Raw genomic sequence first — 20,354 nt, 5'->3', positions numbered from 1 at the left:
TCTGACTCTTTGCGACCCTGTGGACTGTAGCCTGCCAGGCTCCTTGGTCCATAAGATTCTCCAGGCAAGAATACTGGAGTGAGTTGCCATTTCCTGCTCTGGGGGATCTTCCCGACCCAAGGATCGAACCAAGTCCCTTAGGTCTCCTGCATTGGCAGACGGGTTCTTTTACCACTAGTGCCACCTGGGAAGAACCCATTCCCAGAGTCTCCCATTCAGTAGATCTGCAGGATGCAGGGGTGGCCTGAGAATCTGCATTTGAATAAGCTCTTCATGATGCCATCCTGCTCACCCAGGAACCCTGCTCTCGAGACACTGACATGCGTATCTGCCATACGCTGTAGGTCGCTTAGAGTCATTTCAACCATCAGCCACCCTAGGAACAATCCTAGGGAAGGTAAGTGGCTTCCAGCCCCCCAGGAGTCTGCAGCAAAGCACTGGAATCTGGTTCTGTCTGTACCAGCTGCCTCAGACTCGGGAGGCAGGCGCTCTGCAAAAAATGGGCACGGCCGGCCTGAATGATGCCTTTGGTGAGACTCACTCTAAAAGCTTGCCTATTTCCTCGCTCTGAAATTGCTGTAGGTCCATTATCACATCCAGGAGCCTGTACCTCACTCTGAACATCACATCTGTCATGATTTTTATTCTAGAAGTTTTGCCACCTCGTACCACCTGCCAGGACACAGGATGCCCAGTGTCCTCCCAGAGCTGACCTGGAGATACTTTGTTGGAAGTGACCAGTCTTCACGCTGGAGGCTGGTCCCTGGGCTTGTTGAAGAAGAGGTGCCGGGTCCCCAACCCCTTCTCACTGTGTCATTTCTCTCTCCCCTCCCCACCCTCCCTCCATGCCTCTTGACCCTCTGCTCCCCCCTCTCTCCTTTCCTCCCCCCAGTGCATTCCCAGAAGCAGAACAGACAGACCTGTGTCCGGAAGAGCCTCATCTGCGCCTTCGCCATGGCCTTCATCATAAGCGTCATGCTGATCGCAGCCAACCAGATCCTCCGGAGCGGCATGGAGTAGCCGCCTCCCCAGCAGCTGCGCTCCCGGCTCCGCGCATGTGCTTGCCCCGCGGGCAGACTCGTCCTCCACACAAGCGGATGCGGACTGTGCAGACGCGGCACCGTCCGGCGCAGAACCCAAGGTTGCGGTGCAACCCCGTGTCGTGGCAAACCCACTCCATCCCCTTGGCAGGTACACAAAAGGGCTGTCTTCAATGCTTTAATGGTCTTGTTTCCAAATGCAATAAATAGCCAGGAGTTCCGGACGACCGCTTCAAATGCCGGTAGGACCTCGAAAAGAGAAACTTCACGTTCATCTCGGAATTCCCATGGCCATCCAGGTTGGCGGTGTGAGGGAGCAAGAGAGAGGCTGACCACGCAGTCACCACCGCGCCCCCTTCGTTCCCCCCCAGGGGTCAACTGGATACTTCCCCCACCTCCACCCCCACCCCAGGGCGACCCTCAAGTCCCAAGAGGCTGACTTCTGGGTTGCTGCAGAAGTGGGCGTTCCCTTCCCACCCTGGCTTCCTTCCTCCACCCAGTGGAGCCCCCTCCCCGCCCAGACGTGAGGGGAAAGCCATTGAAGGGGGTGCAGCGCCCGGCGGTCTGCAGGGTGCACCCCCGCCGCTTCCGGTCTACTGCCTTTTCTACGGGACTCTTGTTGGCAGAGTTGGGGAGCTCTCGGTTTCCGTCGGCACTTGGCTTTCTGTTCCTAGAGCACATCGCGCACCAGCATTTTGGAATCTGCAGAGAGCCTTTCTCCCAGCTTTGCCGCCTGTGCTGCCATTTAGACAACAGAGAAGCATAGCCGTGGGCATCTCTATAACCTAGACACACAGACAGACGTATCTATCGGGCTTCTTCAGGTGTGACATCCATCCATCGTCCCTCATCGCTTTACTGCTGATAGAAGCCTGTCCTCCGACACACATCCCTGCCTCTTGGGGTGGGTCGTTTGGGGACGGGGAGAGGCCGCAGCTGGTGGTGAAGGAGGTGTTTGTTACAAGTCACGCCCCAGCTGTCCAGAGTGATGGAGTCTGAACACATCACCATGTGTAAGAGACCTCTGTAAGTCAAGGTCCTTGTGCCTCTCACCTTTCTCTCATCTTCAGATTTGCTTTATTAGTCTGTCTTTCCCAGAGAGAGAAATACCATCCCAACGGGAAAGATGGAAGGATCCAACCATTGTATTTTACATAACATGGTCCCGCAGTTGGATTCTGCAACTGACTCATTTTCACGAGAAAACGAAAAGATGTTAATAAGTTCAGCCGACTCCACGAGTAAAATACTTCTGTTGGGGAAGGGAAGCGAAGCCAACCCCATCTCAAGTCTCTCATTTCCGGACTTTTCCTAGTTGCCATGTCCACCGCCGTCACTCACCCAAGCTCGAGTAGTCTGATTAGCCAGTAATCTTTCTAGTAGTACTTCCCTTTGTACGTTTCCAAGCTCAGGTCTTGATTTCTGTGGTGGGATTTTCTTGCTCCTCTTTCTTTCCATTGCACCCTAGAGCTACAAGCTTTTCCTCCCTCCCTTTTCCCTTTTCATTCGGTATGGAGGCGCCAGACTCCTCTTTTGCTGCACCAAGTGGCTTTGGGCGTGCGGTGTGTGTTTTGGAATCCCTTCTCAAGCCTCTCGTCCCTTTCTGCCCTCTCCCTCCGGTCTTCTCAGACTTGAAGCATCCAAGCTGTTAGCTTGGGGTCTTCTTTCAAATTACCCCTGCAAGCACTTTGGACAACAGCCCGGGAACAGCTCTCAAAATTTCCCCACTGCAAATATCCACGATGAGCACAAGTAGAAATAGGGTTTGAGCCATAGCATGGAGGGAGGAGCAAGGGTCAGCTCCCTGGAGCCTGGGAGATTGTGAGTGAGTCCCTCTGTGAAAATGCCTGGGGTCCCACACATCCAGGCCAAGTAAGGCAGCGACCTGCCCATCCCTCTTGCCCGCCCAGCCCTGCCAGACACTGTGTGTCTGTCTGCCTCTCCTCTCTCCCCTCTTGCCTGACTCACCTCCGTCCCTCAGGACCAGACTTCAGAAGAAGAACAAGTGCAAATGCAGACTATGAATGCACAGGACAAGTTCATCACTAGTTTCCACCCTAAGCAGTTTGCTCCTTCTCTCTCTCTTTTAACTGGACTTAAGTAAAAGGGACCCCTTTTACTGAGTCATGAATGACTCAGCCATGTCCTCCTTGGGAGAGGGGTATGAGAGACATCAGGTAGACTGGATCAAGACCCCAGGGATGATTCTTAAAGGACCGTGCCCTATGAGAGGGCAGTGCTGCAAGTGATGCTGGACTTCAGGGCAAAAAAAAAAAGAAAATGAGTACTTCTGTAACGTACAAGTTCTGCCTCCTCCTGGGGGGGTAGGGACCTCGAAGGATATGAGGGTTAAACCTTAGAGAAATTAGCCGCTGTGTAAGCAAGGAAATCTAGAAAGACACCAACAGCCTGTTTCCCAACAAGTCCTCAGCATCCTCTCCCTAAAGAGGACCCCTTTCATCTCTCCTAGGGACCAGGAGGTAAGTTCATCCTACCCAGGAGAAAATCTAGGAGAAGGTGTCCTAGAGAGGATGACTTCTAAGGACATTGCTAAGGAGAGAGGGCAAGAAAGAAGCCATAGACTTCTCCTTGTTGGGCTTGAAGTTAACCTCCTACTGTGGTAACCTCACACACTGTGCCAGGACCTGAGTGTGGGGGAACAGCCCAGAGGCAGTGGCAACCCACAGGCTCTGGGTGCTAAGAGCTTACACTCTGGCAGCTTCACCTGGATGGTCTGTCAACAGTGTTGGGTGTAAGATGTTGGCTTCCCACTGACCCACTCCAAGTCCTGTCCACACCTGTGCTACCCTGAGTCAGTCAGCACCTTCCGCACTGTGGGAGTTCCTGGGTGCCTGGACGAAGACTCTAGGAGTGCCAGTCCCCCAGTGTGCCATGTGGCCCCTGGCTGGGGGGGGACCTCTGCAGAAACTGAGAGAGAGTAACCCAACTCTTACTCTGTCCTCCCAGTGAGTAGACTTAGGAGTCTCCTATGGGGTGGCTGAGTGACTGGCAAACCAAGCTTGGCTCATTCTTGCCCTCTACACCTCCTCTTCTGACCACACGAGTGATAATTCGGGAGTCATTTGCTTGAGAGAAAAGGGATACAGACCCTGATCCCCTTGGCCCCCAAAGAAGCTGTCTCCCATCACTCCCAGAGCCCCCAGACAGGACCCAGCCCGGAACTATTAACCGTGGCTTCCAGCATGTGTGTGGGTCCCACATGACCACCAATCTGTAAAAAAAAAAAAAAAAAAGGTGTTGCCATGGCAACCCTTGCATTCCACCCTGAGTGTGCCAAGGCACACAAAAATAGGGAACATTTCCTTAAAGAACAAACACTTGGGCTCAGCCTGCTTGCATCCTGACTCCCTGAATCCATAGCCCGCTGGTGGGAGAAATTAGCTTGAAAGAAGCTCTGCCTTTTTCTCTTCTGTTTGGACCTGTCCTTCTATTTGCTCAGGAGAACAGGAGCCAGGTGGTACCCTCCCCACCTACCAGATCCCAGAGCAAAGACCCCCTGAATCTGGGCAAAAAGGCAGGAATGCCATCTGGAAAACAAAAAATATTTTAAGCCCATCTTTAAAAGCATCTGTTTGCCTATTGAGAATCTTTCCCACAAGCCAGAAACATGGACTAAAGTGAACTGAGGTTTACATGTGGTCCTCGGCCAGTCCAATGCTTTCAGAAGTTTCTAGGTGTTTGATTCGCCAAGAACAAGATTTGTACAACATGTCTTCTGTCTTGACACCTGCTTCCTGTCTCAGTTTGCACCTGACAAATGGTCTCCTGTCTGCCGTTAAGCCAAAAGAACCTAATGAAACATCGCACGCTTATCTTGATAATCATGTCCCCACCCCAACCTCCCATCCACAGAATCACAAAGTGATGTATCGAAGAGCTGGGAGAGAGAAATTTATCCTTTATTCCAAACACCTTCTCTCGGCTTAAGTCCAGACTCAGGTCATAAATCAAAGAGAGCTTTGCTCTTAACCGATAGCTAGCAGCCTCCCTGGGGCAGTATGAAGGCATGACCAGAGAAGTAGGGTGTGACCACCAAGCTCCTCGGCACAGCTGGCATGGCCGGGTGTGGCTGCGCGCCTTGAAGCCCTGTTCGGCTGTGCTCTTGTGCTCTATCCCCACGGAAGCTACTGAGTTCTGCTCCTCAAACCATATTGGGTCATTTTACCACACTGACTATTTGTTCAAAAGCCTGTAGTGATCGTGTTATTCCTTCTATTCCACTAAGATATACAGAAGGTCTGGAACCCGACTGCAAAAAGAAGGGCCCCCTTTTTCTATAATACCATGATGATACAGATGGACTTGGGCTTCTAAACTTGGGCAATATACTGGTTGTGTTGCCAGGAGGACTGTGGAGCCATCTTCCCTGGAGATCATTTATCTGAAATGAGCTCAGATTTCTCCTTGGCCTCTTCTGCAGTCATGCCAGGGCGAAGAGTTCATAACCTAAACATCTGGCTCTAGCCATCCTCCACCACCACCTCAACTCCCCCAGAAGGGGAAAAATATCCATCAGGAACAGAAAAGAAACATTATTCCACAGCTAAGGTTTTCGATTTGAATCATTTAAAGCAATGGAAAAATAGAGCAGGGTTCAGGCTGCCTCTTACGGACACTGTCTCCATGACAATTTAAATGTCAGAACCGTTCAGCTTCACTTCTCCCTTCCTTTGACGAAGTCACTCAGGGGACTGTCCTCCGTTATGTGGCCCTTGTCATAGACACTTGGTTTGGAGGGAAAAGGTCAGGCATGCAAACCAGCCAAGCACTTCTCTTGGTGTCCTATGCTCTGTGCTAAGTCCATGGTCATTGAAATAGACATGGTTTCTAGTGAATATTGTTTTAGGACCCTCTTTATAAGGTCTCAAGAGACCAGATAACATTACTCAAAAAGCCTTGGAGGCAAAATTAATTTGATTCACTGGGCTTGAAATATAGTCATAAAGAATCAGGTTCTGCCAGTCTCCCAAAGACAGTCCTCTGAAGTTGGGAAAAACTTGCCAAGTATCCTGCCTTCTCGCCCTTGCCTTAGGCAGCTTATCCATTGAGCACACACACCACCCCACTAACCCCCGCCCCCGATACTGGGTGTAGTTCTCATCTGCCTCTTTTCCTTGAGAAAGCTGGCTTGGCTTTCAAACCCGTGTTTCTCGCATTGTTACACATTGTTGTCCAAGTGAAATGGAGGCAGAGGCTGGAATTTTCCAGAGGAGTAGAGCAGCAGGATAATTAGGAAGGAATATTCCGGGGAATAAAATTCAAGTATGATGTGGCTGATTGCTGAATAGTTTCCATGTACATCTGGTCTACCTTGGGAGCCTAGAGGGGCTTGAGTGCCATAGAGCTGCTGCCCACCAACCTGATCCCAACCACATGCACTGGGAACTTCAAGAGGGGGCTGGTAGCTCACCTTTCCTTGGGGGATGCTGATCTGCCAAACCCCAAAATGCCTTTCCCAGAGTGCTCTGTCTGGGCTCAGACCTGTTGAACTGAGGCTAGGAGAGAAGACGCAGGCACTGGATATGTAAGCAGCTCTGTCAGCCAGAAAGATCACAGGAGGCAGGGCCCCTAGGTGCCTCTGCCACCCACTGGCCAGATAATTCTGAGCAATTTCCCCTCCCAGCCTCAGTCTTCTCATCTCTAAAACAAGAGGAAAAGTCAACCTGATGACTCAGAAGAGCCCTCCTCTTGTGACTATCTGAAACAAATCAAAGTGAATGCCCACACTTGATAGGGTCCCTATGTCCCCTATGAACTGTATTAAGAACTTAAAAAAAAAAAAAATACAAATCCCCAGAGGCTGTTGTAATAAAGTATCTCTTTTGGTGTCCTTTGTAGATGAAACAACGCAAATAGACCTCTGTCGAGTGTGTCTTGTAGGCACGAGGTTTTGTTTGTTCCCTGAGGACTTGCTGATTCAAGGGAGCATCCAAGAAGGGCTTTGTGTCCTGTCTGAGCCAGTGTCAAAATGAAGGGCATGGGGTCACTGTTCCACAGGTCACATGGATCAGAATTCCTGACTAAGGAGGGTAAAACAAAGCCAGATTCCAGGAAAAGATGCAGTTTCCCCATCTGAAAAAGCCTGACTGGAAGTTACTGAATATAAAGAGCACAACTTCTGATCATTTCTTTCTTTACTCATTTTTCTGACCCTTGGAACAGCAGTTCCCGTACATGTGATAGTGGCTTGTAATTATTCGTACCACTGCAGAAGGAAGACAGTCACGATCTCTGGGGATTGTTAGGAATTCAATTAACTGTCTGGGGAGACAGGCACCAGCGGGGGTCCTTAGATGGCTGATGAGTGGTGCTGAGCACAGGTGCCTGCTTTGGAAGTGATCCACCCACGATGAAGGTAAAGGGCAGAGAGAGGGCGGCTGCAGGGTCCACACAAGTCTCTGGCCCTTCTGCCCGTGAGAACTTAAATCCTATGTCTCTCTCCTGTTGTTTTTTTTTTTTTTCCTCTTCCTGAAGTAAATGGAGGTCCCAGTCATTGTTTTTCTAGTGACCCCCAACTGCTCTTTCCTGCAAAGTCCTAGACTGGCCAGGGAAGGGTCCTCTCAGCTCCTGGTGGAAATTGACACAAGTCACCGTCAGCTCTCTCCAAGGAAAATCAAAGAATGCTCTTTCTTTCTAATCTGGAAGTCAGGCTTCAGGGGTCTTTGAATGGCTTCTTAGTGAGGTTTGATTTTCTTCCCCAATTGTAAATCTAGGAAGAAGCTATTTGTCCAAGGGCTCACCAAAGACAATGCCCTTGGAGGAAAATCAGCCCCAAAATCTGGCCGGGGAATGGGTTGGCAAGCTGTCATCTGCTGGGGGTAGGGGTTGTTGTAATCCTAGGGGTCCTTAGAATTGAGACGTGAGTTTTTTTCCAAAGCACAGTGGCAAATGGCGGGATGCAAATCGGAGCACAGATGAGGATTATTACAAGCAGAATGACCAGAGCTTGGCAGATCTCCTATCCAGAATGGGCCACTAAGACTGCAATCCTGGGTCACAATCTTCCCATTTACCTCATTCGTATTCCATCTCTTTTATTTCTCCATTCAGTATTCACTGATGATTTCTGCTATTAAATAATGAGAGAGTCAGCAGATTAGTCAGAAGAAAATCTTTATATAAAATGTAAATATTAATATAAATTAACTTGGCATGCAACTTACTGATCTCATGAAGTACATATTATTATATGTTATCTTAGTGTATAAAGGAAACCTGACTGCCATATTTACCAGATGTTTTCTCTAACCAAACTTGTCTGTAAATATATAATCTGTATAAAAAAGAGTCTAATTTACCATTATTTATGCAATAGAAAAAATAAAAGTTTTTTTTTTCTTTTGATGAGAGATTCAGCTTGTTATCTGGGGGTGTGATTTGCAGAAGGGTCGTGAAATTCATTTCCATGACCCTCAAGGGCAACCAGATCTGTCTGATGACTGGCCAGCAACATCACCCCCTTCCAAGGAGCAAGAAGCCTGCGAGAAAGCTGCTGGGGATCTGGTCTTTGGCGGGGCTTTGGAGGGGAAATGATTGACAGCAGGGGTAGTAAGCCGACATGGAGCATATGGTGAGAAATAGGAACCAGCTTCCGGCTGGGAAGCAGACAGTCTAATTAAGAAAACTTTGCAGACACCCAAGCTAATGGTGTCAGCCTCTGGGATTCCATTTGCCAAACCCTTCCCAATATTAGTATTCAGGCACTGCTTAGCTTTTTCTTAAACATTTGGAATTTTTAATGTTAAGCTTCTTGGGCATAGGAAAAAGAAACCACACATTCCCTTATAATACATATATGGAATGTGCTGTGCTGTGCTTAGCCTCTCAGTCATGTCCAACTCTTTGCGACCCCAGGGACTATAGCCCACCAGGCTCCTCTGTCCATGGGATTTCCCAGGCAAGAATACTGGAGTGGGTTGCCATTTGCTACTCCAGGAGATCTTCCTACATGTCTTAAGTCAAAAATCTTGAGTTTCCTGTGGGTAGAATCTCCTAGTGTCTCAGGGTCCTCTGTTCTCAGTACTGCATCTTATATACCTTCTCGGGGGAAACTTAACAAGGTAAAATCACTAAGCTTTGCTTTTTGTTTAAAAATTCTAAATATAGAGTGTTCTACAAAAAGCACATGTTATTTTTTCCCCCTCTCCCCTTCTGTTAAAGGGGGCCTCTTGCAAATTCCAGTGAGATAATAACTTGGGTTTTATCCTCTCTGATCTGGGTTTTAAGAATTATTTTATATTATAAGGGAATAGTTAGTGATGAATATTCATTCTCCTGGGTACTTACCCCAGCAGGGGGTGTCCTGCAGGACAAAAGACCCCCAGAGGGCTGAGAACAGAACTCCAGTCTGACCCATGACCATGGAGATCATGAAGCCTGAAGGCTCAGAGGTAATAGCCAGGGCAAAACAAAGCTCTCCCTTAGAAGGTAAAGTATCTTGGAATTTTAGGGATTTTTCTATACTTCTGGTGATAAGTGAATTCCTTTGTCTTTTTCTTTTTTTTAAGGTAAGTAAATTTCAAAGGCTTTTCTTTCAAATAAAGGTATGTCTGTGGCCATGTGCACAATTAGAAGGCCATGCCTGGGGACTCCCTGGTGGCTCAGCAGCTGGGACTTCATCTTCCAATGTTGGGGGGGTGCAGGTTCAATCCACAGTCGGGGAGCTAGGATCCTGCATGCCTTGTGGCCAAAAAACCCCCCAAACATAAAAAAGCAGAAACAATGTTGTAACAAATTCAATAAAGACTTTAAAAATGGTCCATGTCAAAAGTCTTTAAAAAAAAAAAAAAAAAAAAAACAACTAGAAAGCCGGGCCCATCGCTTCTCCTGCCAATTCTGGAAGGTCTACCTGTAGCAGGTTGCCTGACCTTGAACAACAAAGGATGGGCAACCACCCTGATGGAGGACCTGAAGCCATGTTTCCAGGTTGATCTCACCCTCCTTGGTTTTACTTCAACCCAGTACACCTGTGCTTCGCTTCCTGGTGATGGTCCAAGAGAGGACGCAGCTGTTCTCCAGCCCACTGGCTAATCATCCCCAGGTCCTGGAGCATCCACTGTATGTGGGGCCATGCTCCAGCCCCCCAAGCACAGGCCAGTGTAGCTGGAAGACTCTTCTGACTTGGGACGTCTCCAGCCATGTAGCAGTGCTCAGCGGCAGCAAGGCCCCACTCTCACTTCTGAATTTCCTAGAATGGGGAAGCAAAGGTACCATTGATGCTACGGGGCTGTGCCAAGGTGACAGGCTGGTAGACGCTTTGGGGCTTGGCGCCTCTCTCTGGCTCCCACAACCTTTGTCCCCATTTTTTTTTTCTATGCTGTCAAGATAATTTGAAGTTAACTGAGCTTTAAACATGGCAGCATTTCCCAACCCTGGTCGCACATAGGAATTGCCTGGGGAATTAAAAAAAAAAAAAAAAAATCCAAAGCCTTGGCACCAGCCCCAGATACCATGATTCCATTGCTCTGGGATGCAGCCTGGGCTCAGGGATGCTTGCTCTCCAGGTGAGGCGGTTGGTTCCTACTCTTTGTGATTTGGGTCATTTCCAGAGGAACAGGTCAGTCCTCTTAGCACTGTGCTGTGCTCAGTTGCTCAGTCATGTCCGACTCTCTGTGATCCCATGGACTGTAGCCCGCCAGGCTCCTCTGTCCATGAGATTTCCCAAGCAAATTGGAGCAGGTTGCCATTTTCTCCTCCAGGGCATCTTCCCGACCCAGGGATGGAACCTGCCTGTCTTGTGTCTCCTGCGGAGGCAGATTCTGTGCTAATAGCGCCACCTGTCGACACAATGGCCTTCAAGGTGTGGTCCCTCAACTAGAACCTGGGAACTTGTTAGAAACGCAAATTCTCAGGCTACATGGAACATTTCCTGCCCTATCAGTGAACAAGGGGCTTCCCTGGTAGCTCAGTTGGTAAAGAATCTGCCTGCAATGCAGGAGACACCGGTTCGATTCCTGGATCAGGAAGAGCTGCTGGAGAAGGGATACGCCACCCACTCCAGCATTCTTGGGCTTCCCTTGTGGCTCAGCTGGTAAAGAATCCCCCTGCAATGCGGGAGACCTGGGTTTGATCCCTGGGTCCAGAAGATCCCCTGGAGAAGAGATAGGCTACCCACTCCAGTATTCTGGCCTGGAGAATTCCATGGACTGTATAGTCCAAGGGTTCGCAAAGAGTGGGACATGACTGAGCAACTTTCACTTTCACTTTTTTATCAGTGAACAAGAATGTCACAGTCATCAGCAATTATGACCCTGCAGCATGAGCCAGTGAGCCCTGAGACACTTGGGAAGGAAAAAACACCTGCCATCAACAGCCATCAAACTGCAGCCACTCCCTACCGTGAGCCCTAAGGGAACTCAGGATACTGGCCCCAGACAGCTTATCAAAGGAATGATTTCAGTGAGCCCAAAGTCTTGCATCTTCCCATACATAGAAAAGCCCTAAATTCCTTAATTTGGAATATCTGAGTTTCTTTAATTAACAATCATCTTTTGATATTCAGACTATCTGCCCTTTGTCGCAAAAATTCTATATAACCTGGCTCCTCCCCTAGCCTCCTCCAAGCAATTCTCTCAGGGTTACTTGAGATGCTGCCTCCCATGCTTGAAGTCCTAAAAACTCTTGCTGAGTAAAACACGACTATGGCTTCCCTGGTTGCTCAGTGGTAAAGAATCTGCCTGCCAGTGCGGGAGACGCAAGTTCAATCCTTGGTCTGGGAAGATCCCCAGAGAAGAAAATGGTGACCGACTCCAGTATGCTTGCCTGGGAAATCCTATGGACAGAGGAGACTGGTGGGCTATGGGGCTGCAATAGAGTTGGGCACGACTTAGCAACTAAACAACAACAACTCAATTTTAGGTTGTGAATATTTTTTAGGCCTACACACCCCAGACTATGGAATCTGAGATTCTGGGGGTGAAACAGACAACAAGCCCTACAGGTGATTTGGAGGGTGATGTTCCCTCAACAGTGTCACGTCCTTCTTAGTGACACTGTTTTTCACAATGATGGACAGTGGAATCAATATCTAATTATGATTAGGATCAGATTCACTGGGTGCTTTATAAATGTCAAAATGCCAAAGCTTCTCACTGCACACCTATGGGATCAGAACCTCAGGAGAAAGGGTTGTGGGTGGCGGTCATTCAGGAACCCTCTGGGTATATTTGGAAGTGAGGTTTGAGCTTGAGTCAGCTCAGGAACTAGACACAGCAAGCCAGGATCAGGAGCCAGTTCGTTGGTGGTGGTTGTTGTTGAGTCACTCAGTTGTGTCTGACTCTGCGACCCCATGGGCTACGGCACACCAGGCTTTCCTGTCCTTCACAATCTCCCGGAGTTTGCTCAAACTCATGTCCATTGAATCGATGATGCTGTCCAACTACCTCATGTTCTTTGGTGGCCCTGCAGTAATGCTCCCAGCACTGGGTCTCAGGAGGAACTCCGTGGGAGTGGTCCCCAGGTCATCACCTGCAGTGTAGCCCACATCCCCTCAGGGCAGCAGCAGAAACCCATGTGGACTGCAGAGACCTCTGCTCTCTGTTGGCTTATAAACCGGAGGCTCTCATTGCCTTTCCAGTGTCAAAGCCATGGCCGCCAGGCTGTTGCTAGGAAGCCAGGGGGTGGGGGCGGAGCACACAGGATGAGTGACGCCCTCCCACTTTGCCCTAAGATTCACCAGGATGAGAGCAGAATAAAACTGAGCACAAAGAAGGAGTGAATTGTCTGGGGTGTGAATTACATCTCTCTAACGCTGCTATAAAATGTGAGCACACGTGCAGCTCTGAAAGAGGAAGAGAAGCCAGAGATGGAAGGCTGGGGATGGCGCTGAGCCTCCTGTGGGTCTGGCAGCCTCAGGTCACCCCCTGGGACAGCTGGCATGGGCCTCCCGATTGCCTCAGGCAGAAAGTCCTGCATCTCAAAAGCAATGCAGCCAGGCACGGGCACCCCATCCTTCAGCCTCAGCTCTCCGTTGCCCCGTCAGAAGGAAGAGGACCCGGCCTGATCCACATGTGTTTGAGTCTCTCTGGTCCAGGAACCACATGGACTGCTTTTGCCTTGGTCTGTGTCACTCCAAGGCTAGCCCTCCATCCCTCCGCCAGCCATTTCCTCTAAGGATGACTGTCCAGTCTGGAAAGAGAATGGGGGGCGGGGTGAGGAGGCCCTGGAGGTGTCTGCAGTGCCATCCGAAGGGAGGAGATGGGGTTGTGTGTACAGGGCAGGGACAGGCTAGGCAGAGACTCCAGTTTATCTGTGACCCTGGAAGGACAATGACTTCAGTCATGTCACTAACATAAGTTTATTTACCAACACGACAGTTTATTTTGCTCCTCTTTGCATTCCCAGCACCTGGCATTGCACTGATCACATAGTGGGTGCTCAATAAATCTTTGCTAAAGGAATAAACACAGCAGATTAGCTCACCTTGTTCAGGTCCTCCGGTTCTCCAGTGGCCCAGTGTTCCCGGGCCCTCTTTCTCTCGCCGCGTTCCCGGGCCCTCTTTCTCTCACCGCGTTCCCGTCTCCTGTCCTCTCGCGCCCCTGGATCCCATGCCTTTGTCAAAATCAGGTATGCCCTGTCTTTACAGGGTTTATTTGCTGTTAGTTCCTGCAGTCAATCCAGGAATTCTTTATCCTCTTTGAAGAACCAAGTTCAGGGATTTTCCTGGTGGTCCAGTGGTTAGGAATCCACCTTGCAATGCAGAGGACACGGGTTCAGTCCCTGGTAGAGGAATTAAGATCCCACGTGCCTCGGGGCAACTAAGCCTGGGTGCTGCAACTACTAAGTCTGCGTGCTCTGCAGCCTGTGCACCAAGCTAGAGAGAAGCCTGCAGGCTGCAACAAAACCACACGGTGCAACGAAGATCCTGCGTGCCACAACTAAGACTCGATGCAACCAACCAAATAAATAAATAAATAATTTTTTTTTTTTTAAAAAAGAACCAAATTCAGCCCCTTCAGTTTCTTCTTAAGGGCGCTCCCAACTGGCCTTGCACTGGAGTGCAAGGGGTGGACTCCTTGCAAGGAGCTGGACTCCCCTCTGGCAGGAAGAGAAACCCATCACCTTTCCTGAAAGCCACAGCATCAGTCCACTTGGTTTGGTTTGATGCTAGGACCTTAAGGTCTTCAAGCCTCAAACACACCACCCTCCCGGGCTGGGATGAGTGTGGTCCTGCCAACTGCTCTATACAACTCTCTCTCATCTCTGGGGTCAGAATCACACCTGTCAACTGCCAGCCCCACTGTGGGGCACCAGCTTTCACTATATGGCTGATGCTCCTTTAAGAGTCTAGCAAATGTCTACCAGGTACTGATAGGATTCAAAGAGAAACATAAGCAAAGCACAAGTTTCTAGTCTAGAAGAAAAGACAGACAAGTAAGCCTGCAATTATAGCCCAGGGTCAGAAGGCCTAGGGGAGAATTCACTACAGAAGATCATAGTGATAGAAAGGAGGGAGCACTGCTCATTTTAAAACTTGAAAAATTCTAATGATGCAATATCTCAAACACACAAAATAACAGACAATACTACATTCATCACCCACATGTAACAGGCGTGAATGTTTTCACTGAGACATCCGTTTCTATTTTTAAGAACTAAAAGTTTAGAGATATGGCAAATGTCGTGGCCCAGTTCTATCATTTTTCCTTCCCCTCCTTCATCTGATGTGACCACCTTCCTGAAATTAATCATTCCTATCTGTATGTTTCTGTAGAGGGATTTTTGGAGGGGTAGGACAAAGGAACCTGGAATGTTAGGTCCATGAATCAAAACAAATTGGAAGTGGTCAAACAGGAGATGGCAAGAGTGAACATCAACATTTTAGGAATCAGTGAACTAAAATGGACTGGAATGGGTGGATTTAACTCAGATGACCATTATATCTACTACTGTGGGCAGGAATCCCTTAGAAGAAATGGAATAGCCATCATAGTCAACAAGAGTCTGAAATGCAATACTTGGATGCAATCTCAAAAACGACAGAATGATCTCTGTTCGTTTCCAAGGCAAACCATTCACTATCACAGTAATCCAAGTCTATTCCCTGAACAGTAATGCTGAAGAAGTTGAACAGTTCTATGAACACCTACAAGACCTTCTAGAACTAACACCCAAAAAAAGATGTCCTTTTCATTATAGGGGACTGGAATGCAAAAGTAGGAAGTCAAGAAATACCTAGAGTAATGGGCAAATTTGGCCTTGGAGTACAGAATGAAGCAGGGCAAAGGCAACAGAGTTTTGTGAAGAGAACACACTGGTCATAGAAAACACCCTCCTCCAACAACACAAGAGAAGACTCTACACATGGACATCACCAGATGGTGAAGACCGAAATCAGACTGATTATATTTTTTGCAGCCAAAGATGGAGAAGCTCTATACAGTCAGCAAAAACAAGACCAGGAACTGACAGTGGCTCAGATCATGAACTTCTTATTGCCAAATTCAGACTTAAATTGAAGAAAGTAAGGAAAACCACTAGGCCCTTCAGGTATGACCTAAATCAAATCCCTTACGACTATACAGTGGAAGTGACAAATAGATTCAAGGGATTAGATCTGATAGACAGAGCGCCTGAAGAACTATGGATGGAGGTTTGTGACATTGTACAGGAGGCAGTGATCAAGACCATCCCCAAGAAAAAGAAATGCAAAAAGGCAAAATGGTTGTCTGAAAAGGTCTTACAAACAGCTATGAAAAGAAGAGAAGCAAAAAGCAAAGAAGAAAAGGAAAGATATTCCCACCTGAATGCAGAGTCCAAAGAATAGCAAGGAGAGATAAGAAAGCCTTCCTCAGTGATCAATGCAAAGAAATAGAGGAAAACAATAGAATAGGAAAGATTAGAGATCTCTTCAGATCTCTAAGAAAATTACAGATACCAAGAGAAATTTTCATGCAAAGATGGGCACAATAAAGGACAGAAATGGTATGGACCTAACAGAAGTGGAAGATACTAAAAAGAGGTGACAAGAATACACAGAAGAACTACACAAAAAAGATCTTCACAACCCAAATAATCACCCAGGTGGTCACTCACCTAGAGCCAGACATCCTGAAATGGGAAGTCAAGTGGGCCTTAGGAAGCATCACTATGAACAAAGCTAGTGGAGGTGATGGAATTCCAGTTGAGCTATTTCAAATCCTAAAAGATGATGCTGTCAAAGTGCTGCACTCAATATGCCAGCAAATTTGGAAAACTCACAGGACTGGAAAAGATCAGTTTTCATTCCAATCCCAAAGAAAGGCAATGCCAAAGAATGTTCAAACTACTGCACAATTGCACTCATCTCACACGCTAGCAAAGTAATGCTCAAAATTCTCCAATCCAGTCTTCAACAGTATTTGAACCGTGAACTTCGAGATGTGCAAGCTGGATTTAGAAAAGGCAGAGGAACCAGAGATCAAATTGCCAACATCTGTTGGATCATCAAAAAAGCAAGAGAGTTCCAGAAAAACATCTACTTCTGCTTTATTGACTATGCCAAAGCCTTTGACTGTGTGGATCACAACAAACTGTGGAAAATTCTTCAAGAGATAGGAATACCAGACCACCTGACCTGCCTCCTGAGAAATCTGTATGCAGGTCAAGAAGCGACAGTTAGAACTGGACATGAAGCAACACACTGGTTCCAAATCAGGAAAGGAGTACATCAAGGCTGTATATTGCCACCCGGCTTATTTAACTTATATGCAGAGTAAATCATGAGAAATGCTGGACTGGATGAAGCACAAGCTGGAATCAAGATTTCTGGGAGAAATATCAATAACCGCAGATACGCAGATGACACCATCCTTATGGCAGAAAGTGAAGAAGAGCAAAAGAGCCTGTTGATGAAAGTGAAACAGAGTGAAAAAGTTGGCTTAAAGCTCAACATTCAGAAAACTAAGATCATGGCATCTGGTCCCATCACATCATGGCAAATAGATGGGGAACAGTGGAAATAGTGACAGACTTGATTTTCTTGGGCTTCAAAATCACTGCAGATGGTGACTGCAGCCATGAAATTAAAAGATGTTTGCTCCTTGGAATAAAAGTTATGATCAACCTAGACAGCTTATTAAAAAGCAGAGACACTACTTTGCCAACAAAGGTCTGTCTAGTCAAAGATATGGTTTTTCCAGTAGTCATGTATAGATGTGAGAGTTGGACTATAAAGAAAGCCAAGCGCAGAAGAATTGATGCTTTTGAACTGTGGTGTTGCAGAAGACTCTTGAGAGTTCCTTAGACTGCAAGGAGATCCAACCAGTCCATCCTAAAGCAAATCAGTCCTGAATATTCATTGGAAGGACTGATGCTGAAACTCCAATACTTTGGCCACCTGATGTGAAGAGCTGACTCATTCGAAAAGACCCTGATGCTGGGAAAGATTGACGGCAGGAGAAGGGGACGACAGAGGATGAGATGGCCGGATGGCATCACTGACTCGATGGACATGAGTTTGAGTAAACTCCCGGAGTTGGTGATGGACAGGGAGGCCTGGCTTGCTGCAGTCAGACATGACCGAGTGACTGAACTGAACTGAAAGGAGAAACGACGGTGACCTAAGCTCAGAAGGGGAGAGTGGGAGTGGAGAAAAGAGGGCAGGACCCGGAGAGATTGAGGAAAGAGAGTTGGTAGGCCTTGGTAACTGATTTGGTGTGTGGTGTGATGGAGAAGAAGGGCTCAAGGATGACACAACTTTCTGGTTTGCGAAGGGGTAGAGAAGACATGAATGTAATCGATCATGCTTCACCGGGGGTAACTTTAGGCTACCCTACTGATGATCAGATGATCTATCTGGGCTATATCACTTTTGCTGCAAAATAAAACAAAACAGGGAGCAGTTTCTCAGAGCTATCTGAGGTGCCATCTCCTGGGCTGCAGTCCTCATTTTGCCCCAAATAAAATTTAACTTGCAACTCTCAAAACAAAACAAAACACAAGCGACCATTTGATCTGTCTGTCCCTCTAGAGGAAAAAGGCACCAACTAGAAAAGTTTGTTTTCAAACCTTTCCCATCCATTTCTTCCTTCCTTCGCCACCTTGTGGCCAGAGAGAAAACTGCAGCCTGCCTTGGGTGGTTTCCACAGTTCGACCCTTTAGTTGCATCCGTGCCTCGTGTCAAGCAATTCCTCCTTCCTTTCAGTTCTTTGGTATCATGTAGACCTGCTGGCTCTTCAGGAATTGTGAAAATGAGACAGTTTCATGTGAGTGGCAGGCCAGATGGTGGGAATAAAGTCAAAGTCATCTTTGATCTGTGGTAAGCAGGCTGGTGCCATGGGGACAGAGCAGGGCGTCTCAATTGCCCACATGGCAAGGAACCCCGCGGCTGACTTTGTCATTGTTCCTTTGCAATCAGTGACGGCTTTGCAAAAAAAAAAAAAATGGGGGAGAAATTCTGCAGGGATCTCCTAGGGTCTGAATAGGCAGAGGTGGTGGTTGTGGGGTCAGAGGGTCACATTCAGAGCTTTGCTACGCCCTGTTCAGGTGAACAGATGGCACAGACACCCGGAAGCTCTTTCACAGTGGAGACATCTAAGCGGTTGGTCAATCACACCCAGACCCACCACCCCACGGTCCCGCCACACACATGCTTCATCTTGACCTTGGCTCTATTATTGAACGGATTCCTTGCCAAACTGGGATTTTCATAAATGATTTCCAGGAAATGGGAAGGTTGAAATCAAGTTGAACTCGTGTGGTTTTGCTCTTTAACTTGAGCTTCCTCTGTGATTCCTGGATGGTCTCGCAGCTCGGCCTTCCATAACCACTGCGGGTTGCTTGTTTTGACTCCAGGAAGCTCCGAGGTAATCTATCCTATTAAACTCAAATAGAACGCTGGCAAGTAAAAAAAAAAGTCTGAGCATCCGCCCACACAGAAGAAGAGTTTATCTTGCCCGAGAAGTAGAAAATCAAATCTCCATCGCATGGGAGTGAATTTTCCTTGCTTGGCTTTCACAAGAAAACATGCTTTGGACTCCCTGCCCAGAGGTAAAAATAAAAGAGTGAAAGTTCTTTGTTTGAGTCATTTTGGCAAGACTGCTGTCCCTGTCTTAGTCTCTCCGCCAGTTGGGAGACTTCAGAATTTTTACGAGAGTGTAAGCGCTGAGCCATTTCCCAAGCGTTGTCACTACAACTGCATATTAAAGACCCTGAGAATCATTTTACACCCACTTTTTTTTAAAGGCTTTTTTGGCTATTATTAAATAATTAATTTGTTTTCAGTTACTCTTGGTCTTCGCTGTGGCTCACACACTTTCCCTAGTTCTGGCGCATGGGTTTCTCCTTGCAGTGGCTTCTCCCATTGTGGAGCACGGGCTCTCTGGTGCACGGGCTCAGTAGTCGTGGCCCATGGGCTCGGTTGCCCTGTGGCATGTGGGATACTAGTTCCCGGACCAGAGATTCAACCTGTGTCCCCTGCATTGAACAGGGGGACTCTTAACCACTTAGACCACCAAGGAAGTCCCTATACTCACCTGTCAGGACAGAAACCTTTAGGAAGAGCTGATATAAAAATATGAGACCTCACAGCACAACTTGATAATTGGAATGTCTTCTGGCTTTATGTGGCTGTTCCTTAGTTTTCAAATATATTTTAGCTCAATTATGAGATAGAGACACCCATAGAGATTGTACCTGGCTCTGCCTGACAAGCCTCCCGCTCACCATTCCACGAAGCAAAGAAAGGCAGCTATTCACAGGGAACTGCCTTAGAGTTTCTTATCACAGTCATTTTCTCCATGTTTTTCTTTACTTCATTGCTGTGTTGCTTCCCAAGTGTGTTAGTCGCTTAGTTGTGTCCGACTCTTTGCAACCCCATGTGTCAAAGCCACTCGAGACGTTATAAGCGTGGTTAAAAGATAACACTGAATTTTCCTCTCCCCATTTCCATTCAAATAACCATGAAGATAGAAAAGTGGAAAAATACAGCACTGAAAACCAAAGAGTTTAAAGGGAAGTTTCTAGTAATCACAGAACCAATGAGACTGAATGAAGAAATAGAACGGGTGAGATCAACTCACATTCTACCTTCCGGGCCATGACAACTCTGCCACGCTACAACTGGCAGAGACTCCTCAGCCAGCTTACAGCACAGAGGCACCTCTCTGACATAATAAGGGTCCCCTACTAGCCACTACTTCCTACAACTTTTCAGGGAGCCAGAAACTCTGCACCCTGGAGACAACGACTATTCTCTCCTAGAGCTCACGAGGGGAAACAGAAACTAGGACCTAACGGCTATTTCTTATGAGAGATCCTGAAGACTCAAAGCCAGGAGGATGACATATTCAACCTGCCTTCCTGCCTGCTGTCCAC

General features: G+C 47.7%; 1 protein-coding gene and 2 long non-coding RNA genes across 9 annotated transcripts in view; 1 reads left to right on the top strand and 2 right to left on the bottom strand.

Moving 5' to 3' along the window:
• The window catches only part of CALN1 (calneuron 1), a 693,518-nt gene extending 690,197 nt beyond the window's left edge, over positions 1-3,321 (top strand). For all 7 annotated transcript variants that reach the window (XM_081558121.1, XM_081558116.1, XM_081558119.1 and 4 more), the window contains one exon: positions 893-3,321. In XM_081558121.1, the coding sequence (XP_081414247.1) occupies positions 893-1,020 (128 nt within the window). In that variant the 3' untranslated portion in view covers positions 1,021-3,321. The remainder of the gene's footprint in view (positions 1-892) is intronic.
• A 3,856-nt stretch (positions 3,322-7,177) lies between these two features.
• Positions 7,178-13,748, bottom strand: LOC145532629 (uncharacterized). Its single transcript, XR_014073442.1, has 2 exons — positions 13,482-13,748; positions 7,178-8,130 (listed from the first exon to the last, which is right to left on the bottom strand). It is a non-coding gene; the product is annotated as an uncharacterized LOC145532629 (long non-coding RNA).
• A 4,688-nt stretch (positions 13,749-18,436) lies between these two features.
• Positions 18,437-20,081, bottom strand: LOC145532632 (uncharacterized). Its single transcript, XR_014073445.1, has 2 exons — positions 19,674-20,081; positions 18,437-19,018 (listed from the first exon to the last, which is right to left on the bottom strand). It is a non-coding gene; the product is annotated as an uncharacterized LOC145532632 (long non-coding RNA).
• Positions 20,082-20,354: the final 273 nt, after the last annotated feature.

Source organism: Giraffa tippelskirchi, chromosome 13, assembly GCF_054371585.1.
Source record: "Giraffa tippelskirchi isolate mGirTip1 chromosome 13, T2T-mGirTip1v1.2.pri, whole genome shotgun sequence".
Lineage (NCBI taxonomy): Eukaryota > Metazoa > Chordata > Mammalia > Artiodactyla > Giraffidae > Giraffa > Giraffa tippelskirchi.
The sequence above is the reverse complement of the archived record's forward strand: the minus strand, read 5'-3'. Positions and strand labels throughout refer to the sequence as shown.